This window comes from Epinephelus moara, chromosome 16 (genome assembly GCF_006386435.1).
Source record: "Epinephelus moara isolate mb chromosome 16, YSFRI_EMoa_1.0, whole genome shotgun sequence".
In the NCBI taxonomy this organism is placed as follows: domain Eukaryota; kingdom Metazoa; phylum Chordata; class Actinopteri; order Perciformes; family Serranidae; genus Epinephelus; species Epinephelus moara.
Window position 1 is genome coordinate 3696401 of NC_065521.1, and position 27814 is coordinate 3724214.

Below are 27814 nucleotides of genomic sequence, written 5' to 3' on the forward strand. Positions count from 1 at the left end.
GCTTTTTTAGTGCCACAGTCCTCCAACAGTAAAGACCAAAGCAGTTATTGCTAGCTGCATTTGTGCTGTGTCTCAGTGCAGCAGTGTGCCAGAGGCAGGGACGGACCAGCAGCCATGGATGACGTCTATAAAGCAGCGGTGAGTAAAGATAAGGCCAAGTGTGGTATGGTGTTTTATTTCTCTTTCTGATCTAAAGCATGTAAAAATAAGAACATCCTAGAACAGATCCTGCCCTTGTGTGTTGTGCAGTAAGAAAATAAAGAAAAAGGAAGCATGGAATGATATAGGAGTTCTCTGCTTGCATACTTGTATTTAATAAAGTTTAGAAGCCACCATGAAAGCTGCTAACATTATCAGATGCTCCTGTAATTCTAAAGTCAATTTAATTAGTAGAACAAAAAGACCCACCCCATGTAAAATCCAACACAGTAGCAATGCAGTAACTCCCACATTTGTGAAGATACAACATTGCATTTTTGTTGAGACTGTCAGAAGTTTGGATTCAGTCGAACTCTTTTTTAGTTTGTCCTGCTGTATTAATTGGTTTCGGTTAAATCGTCAGGAATTCTTGTTATTTTGTTCATCTTAACATAATAACCTATACATCATGTAGAGGAGTACAGAACTGTATTCAGTGATGTAGACTGCATAAAAGAGTTTATCACATTTTTGAGGCTCTGACTTCAAGCTCTAGGTGATGTTAATGTAATATATTTTACAGTATTTGTCCTTGTATTGGATAGATAAAGTTAAAATAAACTTCTATAAATTAATGGGGAATTGTATGGCTTGTGGTTGTTTGCCATGACCACTGGCTAATGTTATAGTATATCATAAGTCTCTTTAACTTGTATGTCACTAAAACAATAGACGTGATAAGCTCAGAAAGAGCACAGAGTGGCAGCCTGCTATGGTTGGTTCATATGTCTGTGCCTGACAATAGAACAAAGTGCTGGACAGTTCAGAGGAAAGAAGAGAAGGAACAGCTGATGGCTATTAAAACAAATGACCCAGCCAGATACCAGCAGTGGGGTCAGAAATCCCCCTTTGTACTCTGCCAAACAACAAGAATAGTAAGTGAGGAGAACAGTTTGACATTGTAGTCATACTGCACTGAGAACGGCACAGACTGAAGATTATTAGATTAGTTGCTGAGCTGAAAGTTCTACTTCAACTGTACAGTGGTAAAAAGAAGTGAGGAAAACACAGTTATATTAGGAGTGTAACAATACATATTAGTACTGAACCATTTGGCTTTCGGTTCGGTATGCATTAAAAACCAAACGATACTTTAATAATAACAATAAAAATAATAATAATAATAATGATAATAATACATTGGATTTATATAGCGCTTTTCAGGATACTCAAAGACGCTTATAATACTAACCCCATACTTTAAACTATCCTATGACATTTGGAAAGTAAAATATACAGCTGTGCTCAATATCACATTCTCTGTGCCGCTGCGCTTATCAAGGCAGCCCACAGGAAGGAACAGGCAACATGCATCTCCCACCCCCAAACCAAAATACAATGTGCCAGGAATGAGTCCTAAAACCCGGAAATGAGAAAGCATTCAGTTCCCTTGTCTTGAAGTTAATGGGTTTTTTTGGATGGGGTTTTGGTCAGATGCCTGAAATAAGGTCTGTGGTTAACACAAGCTTAAGAGACTTTCACTTTTTGTTCTACAACATTAAATTGGTTCTGGTCTCAGTTAATACCTCACTCGTGAAGTTTGAAGCACCTATAGCCCCATTTCCTCCAAACACTTTCTGTGTAGTACTTTTGGAACCTAAAATAACCTTTCAAACATGGTACCTAGAACCTGGACCCATTTAGCATTTCGCAGACAGTACTCTGAAATGTTGGCAGGGTTGTTGTCACTCACTGCTCCGTCTAGCTTTCACTGTATTTCCTATTCACCGGTGACACAGAGGGAAGTCTCCTTGTTTATCATCCACAGAACGAGGTTGAATGCCAACATTTTCAGAACAAAATAGAACAGGCTGCAGTGAGAATCTCTGTCAATGGGATATTTAAAAATAGCTGGTTGGTGCATTTTTTACTTGTCAGGCAAGCGCAGGGGTTTAGTGTTGCTGTAGCCCACAGGAAAGATGCTCTGCCATGCTTTTTTTCTCTCCAAATGAGGATTAGAATACATGCAGTTCACATAATCCGGTCCACATAATACTTGAAGATCCACTCATTACTAATAGTGTGTGTCATCCAAGAGAGACAATAAAAACTAATGGAATGGTCAAAGTTGTCATATTGAAATTTAAGGTGTGTTGATGGATTCACGTTGTCAACTCATGCACTGAGTAACATTACAAGTAAATGTTCCACCTTAAAAGTTGCCGGCTGTCAGCCTAGTGAATTAATTAATTTTTTCGCAGTCTACAACTGCTACTAGAGACAGCAAAACATCCTTTCATTTTATAGTTATATACTGAACAAAAATATAAACACAACACTTAGGCACACCTGTGCAATATTCATGCTGTCTAATCAGCATCTTGATATGCCATACCTGTGAGGTGGGATGGATTATCTCGGCAAAGGAGAAGTGCTCACTAACACAGATTTAGACAGATTTGTGAACAATATTTGTGAGAAATGGTCTTTTGTGTATATAGAAAATGTTTTAGATCTTTGAGTTCAGCTCATGAAAAATGGGAGCAAAAACAAAAGTGTTGTGTTTATATTTTTGTTTAGTGTAGTTTACTTGTGTTGTATGTAAGACTTGCCACGGACAGTGGTTACATAAGATTCAAAACCAGCCACAACTCAGCTCTGAGCAAGAGTGACTGTCCGCTATTGACCAATTGACTGCAGTGTTTCTAGCTCCACCTTTTAGTACGGGATCACCCAAAAATGGGAACAGTAAAGAACGGTTCCATGTCTTAAAAAAGATGGTTGCTAAGTGGCTAAATGAGACCACAGAACATCATCATGTCAAGCCGCGCAAAACAGGTTACAGTTTTGTTATGGTAGTGACATTAGGTCATGCTACTGTAGTGTAATTTGTTTATAGCCAAATGTTAGATTTTCACTAATGGCGATTGCATTTAGGCAATAATCATGAAAACTGTTTTAATTTGTGAAGATTATCTTTCTGAACAAAATGTGTAAGTATAATAACAATAATAAATGTTTGGTGTCGAAACGTTAGTCATAAATAAATCACAAGCACTTCTTGTGGATTCCTCCACAGGGTTATTTTGTATCATAAATGTTTGTTTGCCACAGAGCTTATTTTCAGCAATAATCCAAAATCCAATGGAAAAATCCCATAGGCTTTTTGACAACAGAACCAGTGTGATGGTAACTTCTATGTCGGCCTACAGAAGAATGTCATCCCTGGAACACTCTACATTCTGCTCCAGTAAGATACGCTGGGAGACACGCTTTCACCATAGCCAACACAAGACCAGAAATAGATCATCCGATATCCTACGGGTTTGGTGTTTGGAGCCACCTTGGTTTCGCTGTGAATTATGACGGTGGTGGCGACAAAGCGGTGGATAAAATACACATATACATATGTGTGTATATGCCACGCATATACACACTGAGCCAAAGAACGAGCTGACGTGCATTTACAGACTTTCCTTAGCAGCTAACCCAGTAGCAAAGTAATATACACAACCCCTTAGCCAAAGCACAAATTGCTGCACAGCTACAGACTCTTGTTAGCAGCCAAGCCAGCAGCAGGTAAAAAGGTAAAAAAGATCATAATTTATGATGTTAGTTGAAATAAATCTATCAAATCAAACTGTACCATGCATTTTGTGAACTGTTACACCTAATACATACATGCATACATATATCTATATCGATATCTATCCTGAAATCTATATCTATATCTAATCTCATCTATCAGGTACCAGATATCAGGTAAATATCAGGTACCAGTTAAAATGTTATACATAAAAAAGATACATATATAATGCATAAACATGAAAATAATTCTAAAATGATTTCAGTGAAAATTAAAGGAGACATCCATTACTAAGAGTACTATTTTCTCTATCCTTTGAAATTGACTTAAATTTCTGCAAAGTAATCAGCTCTGATGATTTCACAGGCCATATTGATTTTGTTTTTTTGTACGAAGATTAATACTTATATGTTGTGACCAATTCAATTTCAACTCCTTGAAAAGTTGAGATCTTAGTAAGATTAGATATTAACTTATGTATGAATGTACAATGATCATTCTGGTTTTGTTTCCCCTAAGGTTGAGAATTTGACGGAGGAGCAGAAAAATGGTGAGGAAAGTACTACTGCTGTTATTTATTGTTATTCTTACTACAATTATCTATGTGTGACATTAAATACCTAAGCTGATAATGCTTATAAGACTTGTCTACAAGTACAATATACCAAAATACAATGTGATAGAAAAGTCTTAGTTTTTTCTTTTTTCTAAGTTTTTTGACTTTAACAATTTGTTGAAAAAATGAAAAGGATAAAGAGATTTGCAATGGCTACTATACATCCATGTGGTCCCTTTCAGGGAATGTGAAGGGATAGGGGTCTATATGTGGTTCCTGAGCCATAAAGGCCTCTGCTCTGCAGAGTGCCATAGGATTCATATTAGAAGGAGGGGCATTTCATGGCATTTTCTTGCCATGTTTATTCATGTTAATAATATCTGGTCTGAGATAAAGAGAAACAATGTGTGAGTGGGAGAGACAGGTAACTGAGAAGGACTGACCTAGTCAATGAGAGAAATAAAACTTTACCATCTGCACTGTTTCAGTGCAGTTATCCACTAAAGCACAGTACAACAAATAAGCGAATGGTTAACATGATTTAACACACTACAATGACACCGCTGTTATTTTGTCATGGACAAAAGTTGTATCCAAAACAAAGCTGCCATTTTTAACCCATTAGTGGTTCAATGGACTAATCTTAATGGCAAAGGTCATTTGACTACTCTTTAGGTGTGATTGAAACACAAACAGCGGTTCCTCTGTTTAGTTCCTTGATCAAAAAAGAAGCTTTCAAGGTTTTTCTTTTGGTTCCAGTTTAACAGTACAGGTTTGAAGTCCTGTATTTTGTGGAGGGTAACTGGCATGCATTGCCTCACTTCTCTATTGTAATATCTTTTTTATTTCTTCACTTAACAGGTATGTCATTTTCAAATACTTTGTAAATATTTTGTTGTTTTGTTAAATTAAATAACTCAACTTTATTAGTTCCACTGAGTTGCTAACTTAACATGGATAGTCTTTTGGTCTGCCACTGCAGTTTGATTAATCGTTAAAAAATATATTTAAAAAAAATATGTTCACAGGCAGGCAAATAATTCAACCTACATTGACAATAATGTTTTTGTTAAGAAATGTTTAATGAATATTTACTTGGGTTGTTGGAGCTGTTCTGTTCATGAAGCTTCCTTTATAACCATTGCATAACAAAGACTTAGCGATAAATTCCTGTTTCCACTTACATATGTGTACGGAGAGAGGCCAACTGGAAGTCCATTTACTTCTATGGGAATCTCTGTGATATCTGTTTTGCCAGTGAAACTCCTCCCCTCCGTAATATTTCGGTTCAAAATTTGCCTCGAGTACGCTCAAAAAATTGGACTTTTGCGGTGGATTTTGAGACTGTATGACAATATGCTAGCTTGCTAGCTAGGCTAACAGGCTTCTAACTAGCTATTATTACTAGTTATATGATTAAAAAGAGCTTGTTTATCGAGCTTGAACACACTATGAATCTGAGTAATGTTACTCCGCTAAAATATGGTTATACCTCACGTACAGTAAGATTGTCACTATGACTTATTCAGCCATTCATACGTCTTTTAAATGAAATATTTCACAGAACATGCTATGTACCTGGCAGGCCATCATCTTCATTTATTTGTTGCCATGCAGTATTGGTCCTGTCCTAGAAATGTTCCAAGTGCATATTCCAAACTAGTGGATGGCAAAAAACAGACAAATTTAGCCTCTCCTTCATGGCTGCAGGTAGTTTCTATCAGTTTTCTATCCATCCATAAAGAAATGTATGAGGGGCCGTACAAGACATAATTCATTCTCACCCTCTCACACACATACATTCTCCTTACACATACATATATTTTCTCTCTCACACACATACATTCTCCTTACACATACATATATTTTCTCTCTCACACACATACATTCTCCTTACACATACATATATTTTCTCTCTCACACACATACATTCTCCTTACACATACATATATTTTCTCTCTCACACACATACATTCTCCTTTCACATACATATATTTTCACTCTTCTTTCACATACATATATTTTCACTCTCACACACATACATTCTCCTTTCAAATACATATATTTTCACTCTTCTTTTACATACATATATTTTCACTCTCACATATATATACACTTTACTTTTCAACACATACACATAGGCTGCGGTCGGAAAGTCTTTTTTGCTTAGGAAGGTTCCTAGCTGAGTGAAATGACCCGGAAGTATTTTAGTGGCCGCCATGATAAGAGCTGTTCGAATTCTCTAAACACTAAGGAAAGGAGGTTCAATGCTTCCTTTCAGATCTCCTTTAGCATAGGATACATCGGACCTTCCTAAGCGATAGGAAAGGAGATAATTCCATCCCACAAGTCATTGCGGCGGCAATATTTACGCACCATTCACAAACTCAAATGATTAGGAAAGAAAAAGATCAACATGACCGAGAAAGGAAGGAGATCACCATCTAAGTTACCGCTGTTTATGAAGCATTATACATCTCATGCCATAACTTGTTCATATATATTTTTTCAACTTTCAACATTATGTTAAACTTAGATGCGAACTATGAACGTTTCGCTACTATTGGTGTACCCTCCGTCCACAGCTTTGTTTAACTTGTTTTATAACAGGATAAACAAATATACAAATATACAATGCATCATTTTAATTTTCCGATTTTCGTGTGAATGAGAAAAAACGGAAATCCACGTGCTTTTCCCATTTTCGTCTTCAAATGGCTAATTGATATAGAAATTAAACCAAAACCAGAAACCTACTTGTTTTTCGCCTTTATTGTTATATCTATATTATCTGCCCCTACTGCATCTCAAAACATTGGCATCGGCTATGCTTATGGCCTAGATAGATAGATAGATAGATAGATAGATAGATAGATAGATAGATAGATAGATAGATAGATAGATAGATAGATAGATAGATTCAAGAGTATTATCTAGACCTGCTCTATGTGTAAAGTGCCCTGAGATGACTTTTGTTGTGATTTGGCACTATATAAATAAAATTGAATCTAAAAAAATAGATAGATAATCAATGAAGTAACGTTGCTGTGCCTCGTGCGTAAATGCGCATATATTTGGCATATCTGGAGATTTAAATAATCAATGAAGTTACTGCTTCCCACTTTTTATTCCCCTGTACAGTGTTTCCCTGCAGAGCTACAGTGGAAGGATCATAACAAAAAATATAAAAGACTGTAACGTTAAAAGATATCTGCCTGAGGTTATTAAATACCAGCAGCGAGCACCCCACCCCACCCCAACTTATATAAAACTTCATTTTGGTCTTTGACCTGTCAGAAGTACATACTATGCTACTGAAAACTGTTTCAAAGGACATGAAGCTGTTTCTCACATTTATAATAGCTCATGTCTGCATGTAATGCACGACTTGGTGAGAGCAGTGAAAACATCGGACCTATTTCGGCGCATATTTCAGCACCACGGACAGCAAGCGGACGTTTAATTATCATAAGTCATGTGTTTAACTTCACAGAAAATAAAGAAAATAAATTAATTACAAGCTCATTTCTAGAAGATAACCAAGGGGTCCGGTGTATGAAACACAGTAAAACAAAGGCCAATTTGGTACAATACTGTATAGGCGAATTTATTGGAGTGTCTCCAGAGACCGAAAATACAACCTTAACATGCCGACATGAAGAAAAACCCCCACATACAATCAGACAGGCTTCAAGACATCATTTAGACAGGCTGTCTACAGCAACAGAGCAAAATGCTTTTACAACACATAGATACCGTATTTTTCCAAATAGCAGCCTGGGCGTTTATTTCACAAAATCGATTTTGACCCCAGGCATTTAAAAGACCCAGGGGCTATTTGCTCAAGGCTTTTTTTTTTTTCTTTTTTTTTTGCACTGACCTGCACCAGGCCGTTATTTGGTTACAGTTCCTATCCAGTATGATTTTAGTGCAAAAATACTGTATGATGTAGGGGTGAGTTCGTGTACAAAAATAATCGCCCGGGCGTTTAATCGGACCGGCCTTTAATACGCAAAATGGGGTCAAACCCCCAGCGGCTATTAGGTGCCCAGCGGCTATTTGCCACCGGGCGACTATTTGGAAATATACGGTAACTCACTCAAAACTCGCGGAGGAGCGAAGTGGCGAACAATTTGATTCAATAACACTCGTATTAACTGATGAGCATGTTACTGACCTATTTAAGCGCAATACAATGAAAACAACCAGCCAGTGCGCGTTAAGTAATGACTACAGAACCTCTCTCTCTTTTTTTTCTCCCGATTCCAAGGTATGGCAGCTGCCATACCTCGCCATACCTGAATGACGCCTATGGGCACCCGGCACATAATATTGATTTAACAATAAAGGCCAAACACAAGTTAATTACTGGTTGTTGTCTAATTTCTACTCCAATTGCCCATTTGAAGAAGAAAATGTCAAAAGCACGTGGATTTCCATTATTTTTTTTATTCACACGGAAAAACAAAATAATGCATTTAATATTTGTTAATCCTGTTATAAAACAAACAAGATGAACACAGCTGTGGACGGAGGGGACACGCACAGTAACATATGCTCAGTTTGCATCAGTCATTTATTCATTTGAGCGTTGTTGTATTGCCAGCCTTTAGTAATATCATTAATTCATTTTACTACTTGGGATTGAGTGTGAGCAAACATTCTCAGTGTGACAATTTCGTTTCAGTTTGTGGCTGGTAGCCTATATTCCTTTTTTTAATTCAAATCCGACCTTAGTAATTAAACAATATCTTTCACCGTGTTGTCCACGTTTATATATCCTGCATGAAACAACACGATGAGAACGTGTTCTCATCGTGTGCATTTTGTAGTCCATCTTCAGAACATTGTAGTTTCACCACAGCAGACCCATGTCAATAACATCCTTCTCAGCCAATCACAGCACGAGAAATTCTTCTTCGTTTGATTTTATGGCGCGTTGCAACTATTGCTCATTAGGTGTATACCGCCACCTACTGTACTGGAGTATGTAGACGATAAATGGACTGCCTTCCGTTTCCACTATACTCCTTCCGTTTCCACTATACTCTCACTCACACATGCATACATTCTTCTCTTACATACATATATTCTCTTTCAACATACATACATTTTCCTTTTACATACATATATTACTTATAGTATTAAATGTATACATGATTGCATGTGCATGAGAGCAAAGTGTATGAATGTGTGCATAAAATATATGAATATGAGAGAAAAATGTATCAATGTGTGTGTTCAAATATATAAATATGAGAGTGAAAATATATGAATGTGTGAGTGAAAATGTATAAATGTTTGAGTAAAAATATATGAATGTGTGAGTGCAATGTATAAATGTGTGAGTGAAATGTATAAATGTGTGAGTAAAAATATATGAATGTGTGAGTGAAAATGTATGTATGTGTAAGGAGAATGTATGTGCGTTAGAGGGTGAGAATGAATTATGTCTTGTACGGCCCCTCATAGAAATGTGCTTCCTTGCATTGGACACTAGAGGCATCATCCATATATTTACAGATCTACGGACACCAGTCGTCGGACATGCGTAAGTGGAAACGAGGCATAATGTATCGGGTCACAAAAAGACTTGGCTGGCTTACTTGTAAATTGTTTTGTGAAGGTTGTTGTCTAACATTTCTATATGGTTTTTATGTCAGCGGTCATTCTTGGTGGATATGGATTGTAAATATGGATATCTTTGTTGGTTGTAATGAGTAACTTAAAGCCCTGTTTCTTTGTCAGAGAGTAACAGTTGCTGTGTCCCTTCTAGAGTTCAAGGCTGCATTTGACATCTTTATTCAGGATGCAGAGGACGGCTGCATCAGCACAAAAGAGCTGGGAAAGGTGATGAGGATGCTGGGACAGAATCCCACTCCTGAGGAGTTACAGGAGATGATTGATGAGGTGGATGAGGATGGTATGTCAGCAATATTAAGCCTGTCACATTGCTGCAGATATCAGAAGCATGTATGTTTTAATAGGGTAAAAAAAAATAACGTTTTAACATTCAAGAAACTTTAGTGCAAATATAAGGGAAGGAAAACTTTTTAAAAGGTCCCATAACTGCAAATATGATATAGAGATTTGGAGTCTTTAAAATATTTTGGTGTGTTCACAGGCAGTGGCACAGTCGATTTTGACGAGTTCTTGGTAATGATGGTCCGCTGCATGAAGGAGGAGAGCAAAGGAAAATCAGAGGAGGAGCTGGCTGAACTGTTCCGCATGTTTGATAAGTAGGTTTCTCTTTGTATTTCTTTTCACACAGTGCACAGAGTTACTTCAATATCATTAAGTGATGTGATAAAGAGAAATGAGAGCTGACTCCCACTATTAGATTGACAGATGGTTTAAATATCACTTAAGTCAAACAAAACCCTGGTAACTTTGATGAAAAAAAATCCAAAATATCCAAAAATCCACGAGAACACACTGTGGTAAGCCATATTCTCATTGGACACAGAAGCACCCTGACTGTCGTGCAGCCATCCTTCAGCAGTCACCTGGCCCTTCACACCAGAAGAACATTTATCTGCTGCACCTCCTCTGTAAACAGCCCAATTGCTTAACATGGGCGCAGACAGCTCTTCACTGTGGACGCTGCCACGTCCTGTGTGAACCAAGAGTTAGCAAGATATTATGTGGGTTAGCACAGTACACTCAAAAAAAAGTTTAGTGTTAATGGGTTAAAATCAGTAGATATTCCAGATAAGTATAAGACTGATTTCCTTATCTTGTGTTGAGGAACGGAGATGGCTACATAGACTTAGAAGAGCTGAAGGCCATGCTGGAGTCCACTGGAGAAGCCATCACGGAAGATGACATTGAGGAGCTGATGAAGGATGGAGACAAAAACAATGATGGAAAAATTGATTATGACGGTATGGAAGCAAGTCCATTGACAGTACAACAGACACCAAATGTATGTCCTGCAAACACTGTTCATATGCAAAGATTTTGCATTTGCAATTAAAGATTGCAGGAAACACGACAACCAGTCCTCCAAACTGAACATTCTACATTTTTTGTAATCAATTCCCATAACATTACCTTGTTTGTCACTGAGAGTCAAAGTCATTATTTACACGACCACTAAAGATTCTTGTCTGAAAAACACAATGTATTTTTAAGTCTTTCAAGTGTAAACAACTGACCAGTGCCAGGGGTAGTTTTAAATATAATGCTATCCAGATTATACCATGCTTTAAAAAAAGATTCTGGACTTTCATGCTGAACTTTTAATCTGCAGAACATTGGTACAAAACACCAGGGTGCATACTATTCCCAACACATGTATTCAAGTTGGATGAGAGAAGAAATAATACTGAAAAGATAGAAATAAACAAGTGAACAAACAGCAGAAGTAACCCTATTCGAATGCACACATGCATGCATATCTACATGAGCATGACTGACTGCCCATGATCGTCATGGTAAAGTGCTTTCAGACACTGTTCTATTAATCTGCAGTGATGGAGCTTTTAAGTATGGCTGCCTTGTGGATTTTGATTAATTTAACTCTTGTCTGCAACAAAGTTACAATTTTTTTTTTTTCGAGAACACAGTATACTAGAAATTTTCTGTTGCAATGGAATACACAAGATTGAATCACTGTTGTGATCATTTGAGTGGAGTTAAGAAAAGGAACGGTGGAAAAGAAGAGGCATCACACTGCACCTAAGAAAACAGCTTTTTCTTTCATGGTCATGGGAAACATTCAGTCCCTGCAGAATAAACTTGATGAGCTGCAAGGAATCATACCATGGTCTGGGTGAATACTTGATTCTGATTGGCTGCAGGGTGTGATACATTAGAAAGTGATATAGGACACCTACTAAGTAGTTCTTTCTTTCTTGTTTAATGTGCTGGCATTATATTAGTATCAGCCTGTTTCTAATATGAGTAAGGGGCGCTGTCAAGGACTCTGTATACAATTTATTTTCAAAATCTCAGGGCTGCCTTAAAACTGCACTTACTTGGGCAACAAGAAGGTTTTCCTTGCATCAGTACAATAGTCAGAAAAAGAAGGGACTGCAGAGGAGATACTCGCACACCAATTCAGCTGGGCTGGACAGCCATAAAAAGGTGCACAGATCAATGCAAAAAAATAGCCTTTTTTTCTATTTGCAAGCTAATGTTAGTGACTGGAATGTTAACCATAGGCCTATGTTTCAGCTAAGTATTACAAGCTTTAAAAGTCACATCATGCAAACATTTATATGAGTGAAGATAGAAATCTTCAGCTGAAATGTACAGTTTGCTTGTAGGTTAATAGCAAACATTAAAGTAGCTAATGTTAGCTTACAAGTAGGCTAAGCTAGCTTGGGATAGGAACTGTGGTTAGCTACCTAGCTAGCTATAGCACATTCTCTGGGGATTTGGGGGGCTGCAACAATTTCTGTCTCTCTTTTTTTTTTTTTTTTTTTTTAAACTAACAATCTTGCAAATAGTGACTGAAAGATCCCCAGTCTTTACAAAGTCTTTTTCTGTGACTAAAAACTCTGAATTCAATTTTTCAATTTTATTTATAAAGCCCAATATCACAAATCACAATTCGCCTCACAGGGCTTTACAGCATGACATCCCTCTGTCCTTAGGACCCTCGCAGCGGATAAGGAAAAACTCCCTCCAAAAAAACCCTTTAACGGGGGAAAAAATGGTAGAAACCTCAGGAAGAGCAACTGAGGAGGGATCCCTCTTCCAGGACAGACAGACGTGCAATAGATGTTGTACAGAACAGATCAACATAATAAATTAACAGTAATCCGTATGACACAATGAGACAGAAAGAGAGAGACAGAGAGAGAGAGATGCAGGACAGACGATAATGATAATAGATTACAACAACATTAATGAAAGTAATAAAATTATAATTATACTTCCGGCTATTGTGGTACAATATGTTGAAAGTATATATTAATATCTGATAGTATACATATGTGACAATAATCATATGTGTATAATAACAGTAGAAGTATGACTAATGATAACAGCAGCAGCAGGAGGCATCAGGCAGGACCACAGCAGCAGGACAACCACACACGTCACACCATCCAGGCACCGCTGCAATATAAGTTAACCTGCGAGAAAGTGGAGCACAAAGGCTCCGGAGAAGAACCCGAGTTAGTGACATGCAGTACAGCCGAGTTAGCAAGATGCAATAACAGGACATGAGAGAGAGAGAGAGAGAGAGAGAGAGAGAGAGAGAGAGAGAGAGAGAGAGAGAGAGAAGTAGAGAAGGTGCCCGCATTCTCAGAGCGCAGTGTTCTGGTGGGATAATAGGGCACTATGAGCTCTCTAAGATATGACGGCGCCTAACCATTTAGAGCTTTATAACTTAACAGTAGGATTTTAAATTCAATTCTGGATTTTACAGGGAGCCAGTGCAGAGAAGCTAAAATAGGAGAAATATGATCTCATTTCTTAGTTCCTGTTAGCACACGTGCCGCTGCATTCTGAATTAGCTGGAGAGTTTTTAAAGACTTATTAGAGCTACCTGATAATAGGGAATTACAGTAATCCAGCCTAGAGGTAACAAAAGTGTGGACCAANAAGGAAATTGGTACTCATCCAAGTTTTTATGTCTTTTAGGCAATTATGAAGTTTAGTTAATTGATTAATTTCTTCTGGCTTCATCGATAAATACAACTGCGTATCATCCGCATAACAATGGAAATTTACAGAGTGATTTCTAATGATGTTACCTAAAGGAAGCATATATAAAGTGAATAGGATTGGTCCGAGCACAGAACCTTGTGGAACTCCAAAACAAACTTGAGTACGTAAGGATGATTCATCGTGAACATGAACAATCTGAAAACGATCAGATAAATAAGATTTAAACCAGCTTAGTACAGAACCTTTTAAGCCAATTAAATGTTCCAGTCTCTGTAGCAGAATTTGATGGTCAATTGTGTCAAATGCCGCACTAAGATTTAATAAAACAAGTATAGAGACGAGTCCTTTGTCTGAAGCAATCAAAAGATCATTTGTAATTTTAACTAGTGCTGTCTCAGTGCTATGATGCACTCTAAACCCTGACTGAAATTCTTCAAATAAATTATTATCATGAAGAAAATCACACAGCTGGTTTGAGACTACTTTCTCTAGGATCTTTGAAAGAAAGGGAAGATTAGACATTGTCTCTAGATGTGAGAGGGTTTCAGACTTGAGACTTTAAAAGGTATTTTCAAATATTCTAGTGTGTGGCAGGCATTAATCACTTATGATGCAGCATGAATTCTTTTAGCCTACATGAAAATGCATCACACTTTACTTAGCATCAGCAATGAAACCTTATGATGAAGCATGCATTATTATAGATGAATCATTTGACTTTACCTAATGCATACAATGATAACTTATGATACTGTATGGACTATTACAACATTCTATGAGTCCTTACTACAGTTGATTGTTGAAGTGTGTATAGGTGATTATAATTATTGATAATGCATTTGTTGGGAACATAAATTCGGGCTTCACACAGAGGCACCAAATATGTTGGGATCAACATATTAGGCCTCACCAAGGGGCACCAAATATGTTGGGATCAACATATATATTTTGGGAACATACTTTTAGGTCTCACCAAGGGGCACCAAATATGTAGAGATTTAATTGGCTATCGGAAATAATTAATAATTATTCTTAATAATTATGTTAAATAATGTGACTTAATTAACATTAAATCACCTCATGGGGCATCATTCCCGTAAAGGGAAAAATGATAGCAAGTTAAAGGTATCAGTCTTATAAAATACGCTAAACTATTAATTTGGAGTTTTGATTAACAATTAAATTAATGACAACAACCAAAATTAACAGTAACGCCTGAAGGATCTCGGAGTTCTTGACGCAGCAGAGGTTGACTATTCATTCACTCACGTTCGATATCAAGTCATGGATGGCAGTGAATTTTCTACAGCTCAACCAGGACAAAACAGAGATTTTAATTATTGGTCTTGAAGGCAAGAGAGAGAAACTTTTACCAAAACTACAAGATTTTAAACCTTCACAATGTGTAAAGAACCTGGGCGTCATTTTCGACTCTGAGCTTAATTTTATTCCACACATCAAAAATGTAACAAAGATAGGTTTTTATCATCTTAAGAATATAACCAGAGTCCACCCGTTTCTCTCTCAGGTTAACACGGAGGTGCTGATGCATGCTTTTATCTCTTGTCGTTTAGATTACTGTAATGCCCTGCTCTCTGGTCTTCCCAAAAAGACCATCTCTAACCTGCAGCTACTCCAAAACTCAGCCGCACGAGTGCTGACGAGGACCAGAGGGCGGGCGCACATTACACCAGTTTTAAAATCGCTGCATTGGCTCCCCGTGTGTTTCAGGATCGATTTTAAGGTTCTTTTATTAGTTGTTAAATGTCTTAACGGTCTTGGGCCATCTTATTTATCTGACCTGCTTTTATCATATCAACCCTCGCGGATCCTGAGGTCCTCCGGCACCGGCCTTCTAATTGTTCCAAAAGTCAGAACAAAAACCCACAGAGAGGCTGCATTCAGCCATTATGGCCCTCAATTATGGAACAGCCTGCCAGAGAACATCAGGACTGCAGAGACTGTTGATGTTTTTAAAAGGAGGCTCAAGACTCACCTCTTTAATTTAGCTTTTAACTGATTTCTTTTACTCTTTTATTTCTTCTATTATATGTTATTTTCACTTTCTAATTCTTTTAAATGATTTATTTTTAAAAGGAACCCCGACTAGTTAGACATGTAGTATATCATCAATATTAGTGTCTGTTATATTAATTTGATATAAATAACATTGTAGAAGTCTTTGTTCTAAAAAAACCAAAAAGAAAATATAATTTCACTCATAGGTCGCCATTGTTGTTTACGTCGCAATGCAGTGTGGGTAGTGACGTCAAACCGCTGTTTCTGACAAATGGTAACTGCGTTTCAATTTGAACCCGAGCGACAAGCTAGTGAGGAGGACAACACAGAAAATATACAGGAAGAACACGAAGATGTAATAGACGAACAGAGACATGAGGTGCGAGTGGGACAAAACAGCTGGTGTCAGTGCGGAAACTGCATCTCCATGACAACCGAGCGAGAGAGCGTGTGTTGTCAGGAGCTTCAATTTTTGTCAGCAGCTATTCAAGGTACCGTAAAATGTCATCCAATATCAATGATCCCAGAGATTAGCATCCACCACTGTCGTATGCTTTATATGTTGTGATACACAGTAGACACACTGACAAGATGCTTACGAGTTTGATCATTGTTGAAGATGTCCCGTGCATCACAGCACACAACACACTGCATCCGACATGTCTTTAACATAATCCGTCTGAGTCTCTGCATCGGACTTACTTGGAGAACACTGTACACTTACACTTACAAATTGAACGGGTGGACTGTCAGCTTCCTCCATAACCAGTGGTGTGTCCGATGGTTCACTTTCAGAAGCTACAGCAGCAGGAGCGGGTTCTTTGCGGCACAAGAGAGCATCCAGCGTCTCCTGTTTTTGGCGTTTTTTTGTGCGCATTTCACTCCCCTCCTGAGGGCGTTTAGACTCCTTATGTGAGAAAATTCTCTGGCGGGGAAGGAGCCGGAGCTTGTGGAAGAGGTTGAGCGCTACCGGCTCGATATAGTCGGTCTCACCTCGACACATAGTTCCGGCTCTGGAACCCTAGTCCTTGAGAGGGGTTGGACTCTCTCCTTCGCTGGAGTTGCTCCGGGTGAGAGGCAGAGGGCCGGGGTGGGCTTTCTGATAGCCCCCAGACTCTCTGCCTGTACGTTGGGGTTTACCCCGGTAGACGAAAGGGTTGCTTCGGGTCGGGGAACGGGTCCTGACTGTTGTCTGTGCTTATGCACCGAACAACAGTTCAGAGTACCCACCCTTTTTGGAGTCCCTGGGACGGGTGCTGGACAGTGCCCCGACCGGGGACTACATTGTTCTGCTGGGGGACTTCAACGCTCACGTGGGCAATGACAGCGGGACCTGGAGGGGCGTGATTGGGAGGAACGGCCTGCCCGATCTGAACCCAAGTGGTGTTCAGTTATTGGACTTCTGTGCGGGTCACAGTTTGGCCATAACTAACACCATGTTCAAACATAAGGATGTCCATCGGTGCACGTGGCACCAGGACAGCCTAGGTCGCAGGTCAATGATCGACTTTGTAGTCGTATCATTTGACCTGCGGCCATATGTTCTGGACACTCGGGTGAAGAGAGGAGCAGAGCTGTCAACTGATCACCACCTGGTGGTGAGTTGGATCAGATGGTGGGGGAAGACGCCGCGCAGACCTGGCAGGCCCAAACGAACAGTGGGGGTCTGCTGGGAACTCCTGGCGGAAGAACCTGTCCAGATGATCTTCAACTCCCACCTCCGGGAGAGCTTCGACCGCGTCCCGAGGGCAGAGGGGGACATTGAGTCCGAATGGGCCTTGTTCCGCTCTGCCATTGTCGAGGCGGCGGTTGCGAGCTGTGGCCGCAAGGCCGCTGGGGCCAGTCGCGGCGGTAATCAGCCATCAGGCTGAAGAAGGAGGCCTACAGGGCATGGTTGGTCTGTGGGTCTCCGGAAGCAGCTGACGGGTACCGGCAGGCCAAGCGGAGCACAGCGGCGGCAGTCGTGGAGGCAAAAACTCGGGCGTGGGAGGAGTTCGGTGGGGCCATGGAGGAAGACTATCGATCGGCTCCAAAGACGTTCTGGCAAACAGTCCGGCGCCTCAGGGGGGGAAGGCGGCAACTTGCTCACACTGTTTACAGTGGGAGCGGGGAGCTGCTCACGCCAACTGGGGACATTGTCGGGCGGTGGAAGGAATACTTTGAGGAGCTCCTCAAACCCACCAACACGTATTCCAGTGAGGAAACAGAGACGGGGGTCTCGGGGGCGGGTCGTCCAATTTCTGGGGGAGAAGTTGCTGAGGTAGTGAAACAACTCCGAGGCGGCGGAGTGGTGGATGAGATTCGTCCTGGATATCTCAAGGCTCTGGATGTTGTAGGGCTGTCCTGGCTGACACGCCTCTGCAACATTGCGTGGACATTGGGGGCAGTGCCTCTGGAGTGGCAGACCGGGGTGGTGGTCCCCATTTTCAAGAAAGGGGACCAGAGGGTGTGTTCCAACTACAGGGGGATCACACTCCTCAGCCTACCCGGTAAGGTTTACTCCAGGGTGCTGGAGAAGAGGGTCCGGTCGATAGTTGAACCTCGGATTGAGGAGGAGCAATGTGGTTTTCGTCCCGGACGCGGAACCGTGGACCAGCTCTTTACCCTCGCCAGGGTGCTGGAGGGGGCATGGGAGTTTGCCCAACCAGTCCACATGTGTTTTGTGGATTTGGAGAAGGCTTACGACCGTGTCCCCAGGGGCATCCTGTGGGGGGTGCTCCGGGAGTATGGGGTTGGTGGCCCCTTGCTAAGGGCCATCCAGTCCCTGTACCAAAGGAGCATGAGTCTGGTTCGCGTGGCTGGCAGTAAGTCGGACCTGTTCCCGGTGAGGGTTGGACTCCGCCAGGGCTGCCCTTTGTCACCGGTTCTGTTCATAACTTTTATGGACAGAATTTCTAGGCGCAGCCGAGTGGTGGAGGGTGTCAGGTTCGGTGACGGGAGGATCTCGTCCCTGCTTTTTGCGGATGACGTGGTCTTCCTAGCTCCATCGAACAGTGACCTCCAGCTCTCGCTGGGGCGGTTCGCAGCCGAGTGTGAAGCGGCTGGGATGAGAATCAGCACCTCCAAGTCTGAGGCCATGGTCCTCAGCCGGAAAAGGGTGGATTGCCCACTCCAGGTCAGGGGGGAGGTCCTTCCTCAGGTGGAGGAGTTTAAGTATCTCGGGATCTTGTTCACGAGTGAGGGTAGGATGGAGCGGGAGATTGACAGGCGGATTGGGGCGGCGTCAGCAGTGATGCAGGCGCTTAACCGGTCCGTTGTGGTGAAGAGGGAGCTTAGCCAGAAAGCGAAGCTCTCGATTTACCGGTCGATCTACGTTCCAATCCTCACCTATGGTCACGAGCTCTGGGTAGTGACCGAAAGAATGAGATCGCGAGTGCAAGCGGCCGAAATGAGTTTCCTCCGCAGGGTGGCTGGGCTCAGCCTTAGGGATAGGGTGAGGAGCTCAGACATCCGGGAGGGACTCGGAGTAGAGCCGCTGCTCCTCCACATCGAGAGGAGCCAGTTGAGGTGGTTCGGGCATCTGGTAAGGATGCCTTCCGGACGCCTCCCTTGGGAGGTGTTTCGGGCATGTCCAACCGGGAGGAGACCTCGGGGCCGCCCCAGAACACGCTGGAGGGACTACATCACCCGGCTGGCCTGGGAACGCCTCGGGGTTCCCGCGGAAGAGCTGACGGAAGTGGCTGGGGAGAGGACTGTCTGGGCTTCTTTGCTGAGGTTGCTGCCCCCGCGACCCGGACCCGGATAAGCAGAGGACGACGAGTATGAGTACGAGTATGTGAGAAAATTGTCGGCACGGCATTTTGTTTAAGTCGAAGTTTATACCCAGCAGCACCCGTTAGCTCCTTTAGCAGTTCTGGTCAACTAAAGGCCTCAAAATCATCTGGGGAGAAGTGCCGAGAACAGAGCCGCAATTCTTTAGGAAGTTCTGTTCATCCACAAGCACTTTCCCACTGCTTTCTTCCTCTTCTTATCACTAGGAAACGTGTAAACTTACATCAGTTCCCTTGTTGTCTTTCGACTGGAAATTACATCCGAATGCAGCGCAATGTGGCATTTTCTCTGGTGATAGCGTCAGGTAGCAGCAGCCGTCAGGTAAACAACTCACAGAGCAACCATTCTACGTCATCACCCCGGCATGCATTGCGCGAGTAAAATAATGGCGGCCTCCTGTGGTAAAAATACATTGTAAACATTGAAGAATTTTAAAGCAATGACAACATTTCATGTCTTTCTAACAACATATTTTAGTACAATAGAAAAATTGTGGCTTATTGAGCCCTACATGTCTAAGTAGTCGGGGTTCCTTTTAAATCTTTATGCATTTTATCATTATTTAGTCTCTAAATCTTCATTTATTTATTTATTTATTATTATTAATATTATTTTAATCTTTAAATTTTTAATTTTTTCTAATCTTACATTTGTATGCATTTTATCATTATTTTATCTTATACTTGTTTTATCTTATCATATTGCCTTTTAGTCTTTTAGTTTTTAGCTCCAGTGTTTCCTCATGGGGGGCCTCCACACTGAGAGGTGTGTCCGGTCTGCCCGCGGGGACGTCGCCCTGGAGATCCCTCAGGCCCAGAGGACTGGGGGGCTCTGCANTTGTCTGACCGTGTGGTCAGGACAAAGACAAAGGAAAAAAAGCGGGAACTTTGAGATGCCTGTTTGGGTGTAGCTCTGTTAAAAGCCTATTTGTTAATGATTCTATGTCAGTGTGCTTTGTGTTGCAAACGGTCTGGATTAGTGCAGAGATTGTTTAGTTGTGTGCAAGAATCTGTTTGTGAACAGTATTAGCAAACTAAACACGTAGCTTTGGCGAAGCCAACTAACCAATGACCTAACTGCAAACAATCACAAGAATAACTCAATGACAGCATTAAATCACATACAACAAGTTAAACATTCTTGCTTAGCCTGTAAAGCTGTGATAAAGCTATGCCCAGTTGTTACATTACCGATCCTTGAGTGGATGGGAGAAAGAGTCACTTGGTGGTGTACTGCTTTGTTAGCCGGCAAAAGAAGGCTGGGAGAGCTGTGGTTCCAGCTGCAGTCTTTGTTGTGTCCTTTGTTCCAAAGGTGAAACTCAGAGGAAGCTGGTCACTCAGGGTTTAGCAGAGTAAGACGCTGGGTGCTAACTCACTTAGTTCCTTGTTGCTGGAAAGCTAGTTGCAAACCTTGTGCTTGTACCTCTAAATTTCTGGTTCAGGTTAGAGAGTCTGTGATCAATTGCCCCACATTTGATGGTTCAGGGCAAGGAGCAAGAGTCTGAGCATCTGGGCTGGTCCAGGCCCAGCCGGAAATAAGTGTGTGCTGCTCCGCAGTTGGAGCAAGAGAGAGTTGTCTGAAGGGAGCAGACCTTGTACAGATGCCTATGACATCAGAGTCACATGTCACTGTAAAGGTCCTGTCCAATCAAGTTTTGGGACTTGAGTCTCACTGAGGTGTGAGGTGAGACCTCCTGTGGAGATGGGTGTCACATAGCTCTCTTTGTTTGAAGACAAAGAGCATGCAGAGGAAAAAGCCTTCAAATGTTCCGTTTAGATTTTACCAAATGATCTCTGTGGTCCTGTGAATCCCAACACATTATAAGTCCCATCAGTCAACCTCTAGTTTATAACTAGGCAAGAGCATCCATAAGACACTTGACACTTTTATTTATAAGTCACATCTATAATGTTTTATGACTGTTGATATAGTGTATCAGTAGGCATTTTTTGTGTTTACAAGTGCAGTCATAGAGCATTTTAAAGGCATTGTAATTTACTATATTCTCTGACTTTAACAGGAATGTGGCTTTGAATGTACATAGCCACTCCTTCCCCATACGCAGTCGCTCTCCCTTCTATATGTATTATATTCCTCTATTGCCACTGTAGCATCATCAAATGAGTCATCTAAGTTGGTCTCAGAGAGGACCAGAATACGAATGTTATCTAATGTTAGTAAATTATTGATATCCCAAACCTTATTTCTGAGGCTGCATATATTAACACTGGCTATTTTTTAGCCCTTTCCTGGGAAGTTTATTAGTTACAGAGAAGGTTACAGATGGGAGTAAACAGAGAACAAAGCAACACTATCTCAAAAATCAGTCAAATATGTGAGCCTGCAGAGTTACGAATTCATAAGCTTGACTTTTTCCACTTTCTCAGTTTTCTACAATTATGTTATTCCTTTTTGACCGACCCTCGAGGTAGTCTGCTTTCCCAGTCATTGAAGAGACTAATTGACACATGGTATTAATGTCTGTGCGTGTGCCATTGCACTTTATAGTCAGCTCGTTACAGCTCTCTTTTAGGTCTTCAACTTATCTTTGAACGAACTGTTAACTTTAGGTCCTAGACGTCTTCAATCATATTTTCCAGTCTTTTGTTACTAGAATTGACCAGAATTTTAACAAAGCCCTTGAAGTTGGTTTCTTGCCAGTTAGCAACCGCATGTGATCTTGCTGTTGCTTTTAAAGACCATGCACCTGTGCTAGACTGAGACAGTCCTCACTTTTAGGTTTGGTGTCATGGTTGGAGCGTTGGTAAGCACTGCACCCCTTAGTTCCAGCCAAGACAGGTAACACTAGCAGGGCAGCCACAGGGATGCAGGCTCACTTCCTTGTGGAATCAAAAGTCTACAGAATGATTCTTGAACAGAAAAATACAGATATATAGACAGATATTTTACAGGCTTTCCAGATTTGCAAATAGCAAGTGGCATACCTGTACAGGTTACACCAGCCCAGCACTGAGAGGCACAGGAAGAGCTTCTACTCTCAGGCCTCAAGGATCCTAAATGAAGACCCTATCTAATCCAAAACCTAACCCCATAGACATTTATTTATGATTACTATACTGTTTTGAATATACAAATTGACGGAACTGATGACTGCATTTTACTGGAATCATATTTTATGATTTCAAGTGACAAATAAACTGAATTGAACTGAACTGAATAGCTTGTAAGCTAACAGCAAACCTTCCAGTAGCTGACGTTAGCTAACAAGTAGCCCTGTCGGGGTTGGGGACAGTGGTTAGCTAGCTAGCATGTAGCATACTCACTGGGTATTTTAAGGGCTTCAACAAATTCTATCCACTTCTTTTCCTATTTGAAGTTAGTAATTTTGCAATAGTGACCCTGCACGAACCCCAGGCTTTGCAAAGTCTTATTCTTTGACTAAAACATGTGGTCTTAATAGAAAGCGTCACCATTATGGATAACTTACTCAGGACATTGCTTTGTCACTTTATGACATTTCATATTTTAATATTTTAGCTTACCCATACCTGCAACATTACTACAGCTAACAACAAAGCTGACAGATGGAGTTACAACATATTTCGTAGGTACCTGCAGGTTAAGTTAAGTTAAGTTAAGTTTATTCACTTTATTAATCCCCCTGAGGGGAAATTCAATGTTTTCACTCTTGCTTGTCAATTACACACAGGTCCGAAAGACACACACATGCACAAACAGGACCTATACATGCACAAAGTGGAGAGATCTCAGAGTGAGGGGGCTGCCCTTTGGTCAGGCGCCCCGAGCGGTTGGGGGGTTCGGTGCCTTGCTCAAGGGCACCTCGGCAGTGCCCAGGAGGTGAACTGGCACCTCTCCAGCCACCAGTCCACGCTCCATATTTTGGTCCGGACGGGGACTCGAACAGGCGACCCTCCGGTTCCCAACCCAAGTCCCTATGGACTGAGCTACTGCCGCCCCAATGCACATATTTGGTGTTGGTATATTCCTAATAAATGATTTCCATCTCAGTTGACTCTTCGCTAAGCCCTGCCCCTTTGTGAAGGTCTGTTGAGCTGTTTAAGCTAGCATGGAGCCCACACTTTAACTAACTGCACTCCCTGAAGAAAAATTATCAAATTTTTGGAAAATCAATAAAATAATGTCAGAGAAAAGCAGACAAAGTGGTCTGTAATATGCATTTGAAAGATATATCCAAGATGTCAAACTCACACAGCAGTGAAAACAGCTTAAAAGATGAAGGTTGTTAGAAGCTAAAGCCTAACTTTAGGCAACAGATGACAGTGTAAACTGAACCACCATGTTACTGGTGGGACAGAAGACAATGAATATAAAGGAAAACTTGACCAATATTCAATCAGCTGTAGTAGTGTGTGCTGATGAACAGCGTTTGGCTTCCCCCCATGCTGCCCTCAGCCAGCCATGGGAAGTCTAACAATGTTCATCTGCACACAGTGCGATGACAGACAGCTGGTTGAATAGTGGTAAAGTTTCCCTTCTTCCTTTCACTAGTTCCTGTAGAGCAGGATAGGTCTTCATTCAGCATTATAATAATTAAAAAGCAAAAATAGCGTGTATACATTCAGTAGGCTATACCTTCAATAGCTAGCTAGCTAACCCTACACTTTTCAGGGTTTGATTTGGGTTTTGGAATGGGGAAGACATATCTCCCTCCAACTTCTCTGGGTAACGAGTATCATTAATATATATTAACGAGTATCATTAATATACAGGCAAAAACTTTTGCTTGAAATCCACAAAACCAACCTAAAAGTAAAGGAAATCTGTAGAACAGCCATGTTGTTGTTGGACCCTTGACGGACATGGCCTAGGCAATGCTATGATTGGCCAGTCTGCATAAAATGGGGCTGGACTTAATGAAGGATTTTTGGGGGTTGCTTCAATATAGGAAGAAAAAAAATGCTAGATGTCTTAAAAACATATTTTCATTCTTGCATTTTCTGAATTAATTAATATTCTGCAGGCCGGACAAAAAGCTTTGGCTGGCCGTATGTGGCTGGTGATGATCGAGTTATATACTGCCACTGTGACATCTAATCAGAATCAGAATCAGAAATACTTTATTGATCCCCGAGGGGAAATTGTTTAAATGAAATGAAATCACATCGCATCATTTTCCATTTTCCCCCTGGTTTACCTCAATTGTGACACCACTAACCTCAACAACATGTTCTTTTAAACTGTCATAAATTCATGAATGGATTGCTCAAAATTTCCTTCTGCTAAACTCAAAAAAAGACTGGGATACTTTTATTTGGCACTGATTCCTCCAATATTCTAATTATAAACGTCCTAGTATTTTTATTTTTTTTTCATACTTTTGTTGGGATTCACTCTACCACAGATGATTTGTCATTTGTTAAAATCTGAACTGGACATGTGAAGGCTTCTCCTCTTGCCATCTGAAATGGTAAGAGATCTCATGTTCTTTGTTCTTCAACAGAGGACAGCTATTTGACACCCATCTCCACAGGATGCTCCACCTAACACCTCAGTGAGAGACTCAAAACTTGATTGGACAGTACTTTTACCGTGTCAGTTGAATCTGTGATGTCACCAGGCAACTGTAGAAGTTCTGCTCCCTTCCCTGTCAGTCCTCCTCTTTCCTCATGGGCCCTTGACCAGCCCAGAGGTGCTCTCTTTCCTGCTGGGCCCTTGACCAGCCCAGATCTCTTCCCTGCGGAGCTGCTGACCAGCTCAGAAGCCCTTTCGCCTAAACCACCGAAGGGGGGCAATTGCTCAAAGACTCTCTTTCTCCTGGACCACGATTTGCTCTCGCTCACAGCAGAGGCAAACCTGAAACCACAGAAATTAGTGTGCAAATACAAGGTTTCCAACTAACTTTCTAGCAAGAAGGAGAACCAAGTTGAGTTAGCACACCAGCATCTAACTCTGCACAGACCTCGAGCGACCAGCTTACTCAGATCTGCACCTTTGGAATAAGGACACAACAAAGACTGCTTCTGGAACCACAGAAGAACCACCCCTCCATCCATTCAAGGATTGGTAACGTAACAACTGGGCATAGCATTAGCTCAGCTGTATTGGCTAAGCAAGAATGTTTAACTTGTTAATTGTGAATTAATGCTGTTTATTGAGTCATTGTTGCAATTAGGTTATTGGTTAGTTGGCTTCGCCAAAGCTAAGTGTTTGGTTTGCTAATGCTGTTCACAGACAGAGTCTTGCATACAACTAAACATCCTCTGCAATAATCTAGACCCTTTGCAATGCATATCACATTCACACAGACTCATTTACAAATAGGCTTTCAACAGAGCTACACCCAAAGAGGCAACTCAGAGTCCCACTTCTTTTCCATTGTCCTTGTCCTGACCACATGGTCAGGCAACACCTCCCCTGATCTGAAGCCAGCTTTGATTTGGCCATCTTGTAGTTCTATATTGTCAGCCATTTTGTTTTGTAGGCCAAACGGCCCTTTGTTTCAAATACCTGCCTTTGTCTCTCTCTCTCTCTCTCTCTCTCTCTCTCTCTCTCTCTCTCTCTCTCTCTCTCTCTCTCTCTCTCTCTCTCTCTCTCTCTCTCNTTTCTTTGTGAATAAATATATTTTTGGAATCATACCTGCTGTCTGTTAATGTTGCACAGGAGTGAATGAATAGTTAACCCCTGCTACGTTAAAAACTCCAAAATCCTTCAGCCTTTACTGTTAATATAGTAATTTTGGTAATAGTCATTAATTTAATCATAAATCAAAATCCCAAATTGATAGTTTAGTAAACTTTATGAGACTGATATCTTAAACTGGCTATAATTTTTCCCTTTTTGGGAATGGTGTCCCACGAGGTGATTTAATGTAAATTAAGTCGCATTATTTCACATACTTAATAATTATTATGAATAATTATTACTTGGATTATTATTTGGAGATCTATTATGAGGTCAAGCCTGTGTTAAGGCTTAAGTCCCAACAAATGGTGCCGCCATGTAAACCCGCCTGCCACAACATTTTGTGTGTTCCTGTGTTTTTTGTTCCAAACAAAAAGTATCCCGGCCTAGTAGATTCCCTACAATTTTGGTGCCTCCGTGTGATGCCCAGTATTGTTCCCAACATTTTTGGTGTCCCCCCATGAGGCCTAATATTGTAATTTACAACACTTTTATCTTACCACATCACAGTGAAAAAAACCCTTGGTGTGTTATTTTGACAGCAACCTCACTTAAAACAGTCACATTAAATTCATCATACAGTCATGCTTTTTTCAACTCTGGAACATTTCCAAAATACACCATTTCATTCTACGTAAAAGCTTGAAACAGTTATTTATGCTTTTATTATCATCACAGCTAGATTATTGCATCTCCCTTTTCTTCGCCTGCAGTAAAGAATCTCTTTCCTAACTACAATTAATCTAAAATGCAGCCACCAGGATTTTCACAGGTACCAGACAACGAGAACACAGTGCGCCCTAGAATCTTTGCACTGGCTGCCTGTCATGTTAAAGTTACTTTTAAAATTGTCCTTGTCACTTCAAATCTTGGCCCCATGCTACATTTCTGACCTTTTAACTTCCCGCATGCCATCATGGGCCTGAAGTCCTAAATTAATCATTCTGCTGTTATTTTTACCCTGTCACACACTTTGTCAATCTTATTCAAAAAGTTTATTATAATTATTAGTATTGTTATTATTATTATTAGTATTATTATTATTACTGACTTTGTGTGTTCTCTCTGACAGAGTTCCTTGAGTTCATGAAAGGTGTCGAATAAAGGATTCAGCTCAAGGCCTCATTGACTGCATCAAGATCTATGTCCATCACTGAAGACAATGTTGAACACAGAGCTTTAATCTGCATTCAACAATAGAAACAATGCACCTGTCCTCAGCAGTCGCTTGTCCTGTAAGTTATTTTCAAACAACCTCACAGAGGCCCTGAAAGGTTTGCAAAAAGATCTCATTAATGAGAAATGTCTTTAATTCTGATACTGATAATTAATTAAAAAATGTCATAATACAGACTATTTTCATTAAAAATGTTTTCATAATTGCATCCTTTGTCTGTCATAATAAAAGAATTTTCTGTGAAGAATAACACAGAACTTCTTATTTTAGCAGACTGTAGATTGGAGAGTCTTTCACAGCTGAAAGTATAGTTGACTTCGGT

General features: G+C 40.7%; 1 protein-coding gene across 1 annotated transcript; it reads left to right on the top strand.

Moving 5' to 3' along the window:
• tnnc1b (troponin C type 1b (slow)) lies at nucleotides 1-27749 on the top strand. Its single transcript, XM_050064737.1, has 6 exons — nucleotides 1-138; nucleotides 4244-4274; nucleotides 10057-10203; nucleotides 10405-10519; nucleotides 11028-11164; nucleotides 27388-27749. Exons 1-6 carry the CDS (start codon nucleotides 115-117, stop codon nucleotides 27417-27419), a joined length of 486 nt encoding a protein of 161 aa, XP_049920694.1. The 5' UTR covers nucleotides 1-114; the 3' UTR covers nucleotides 27420-27749.
• Nucleotides 27750-27814: the final 65 nt, after the last annotated feature.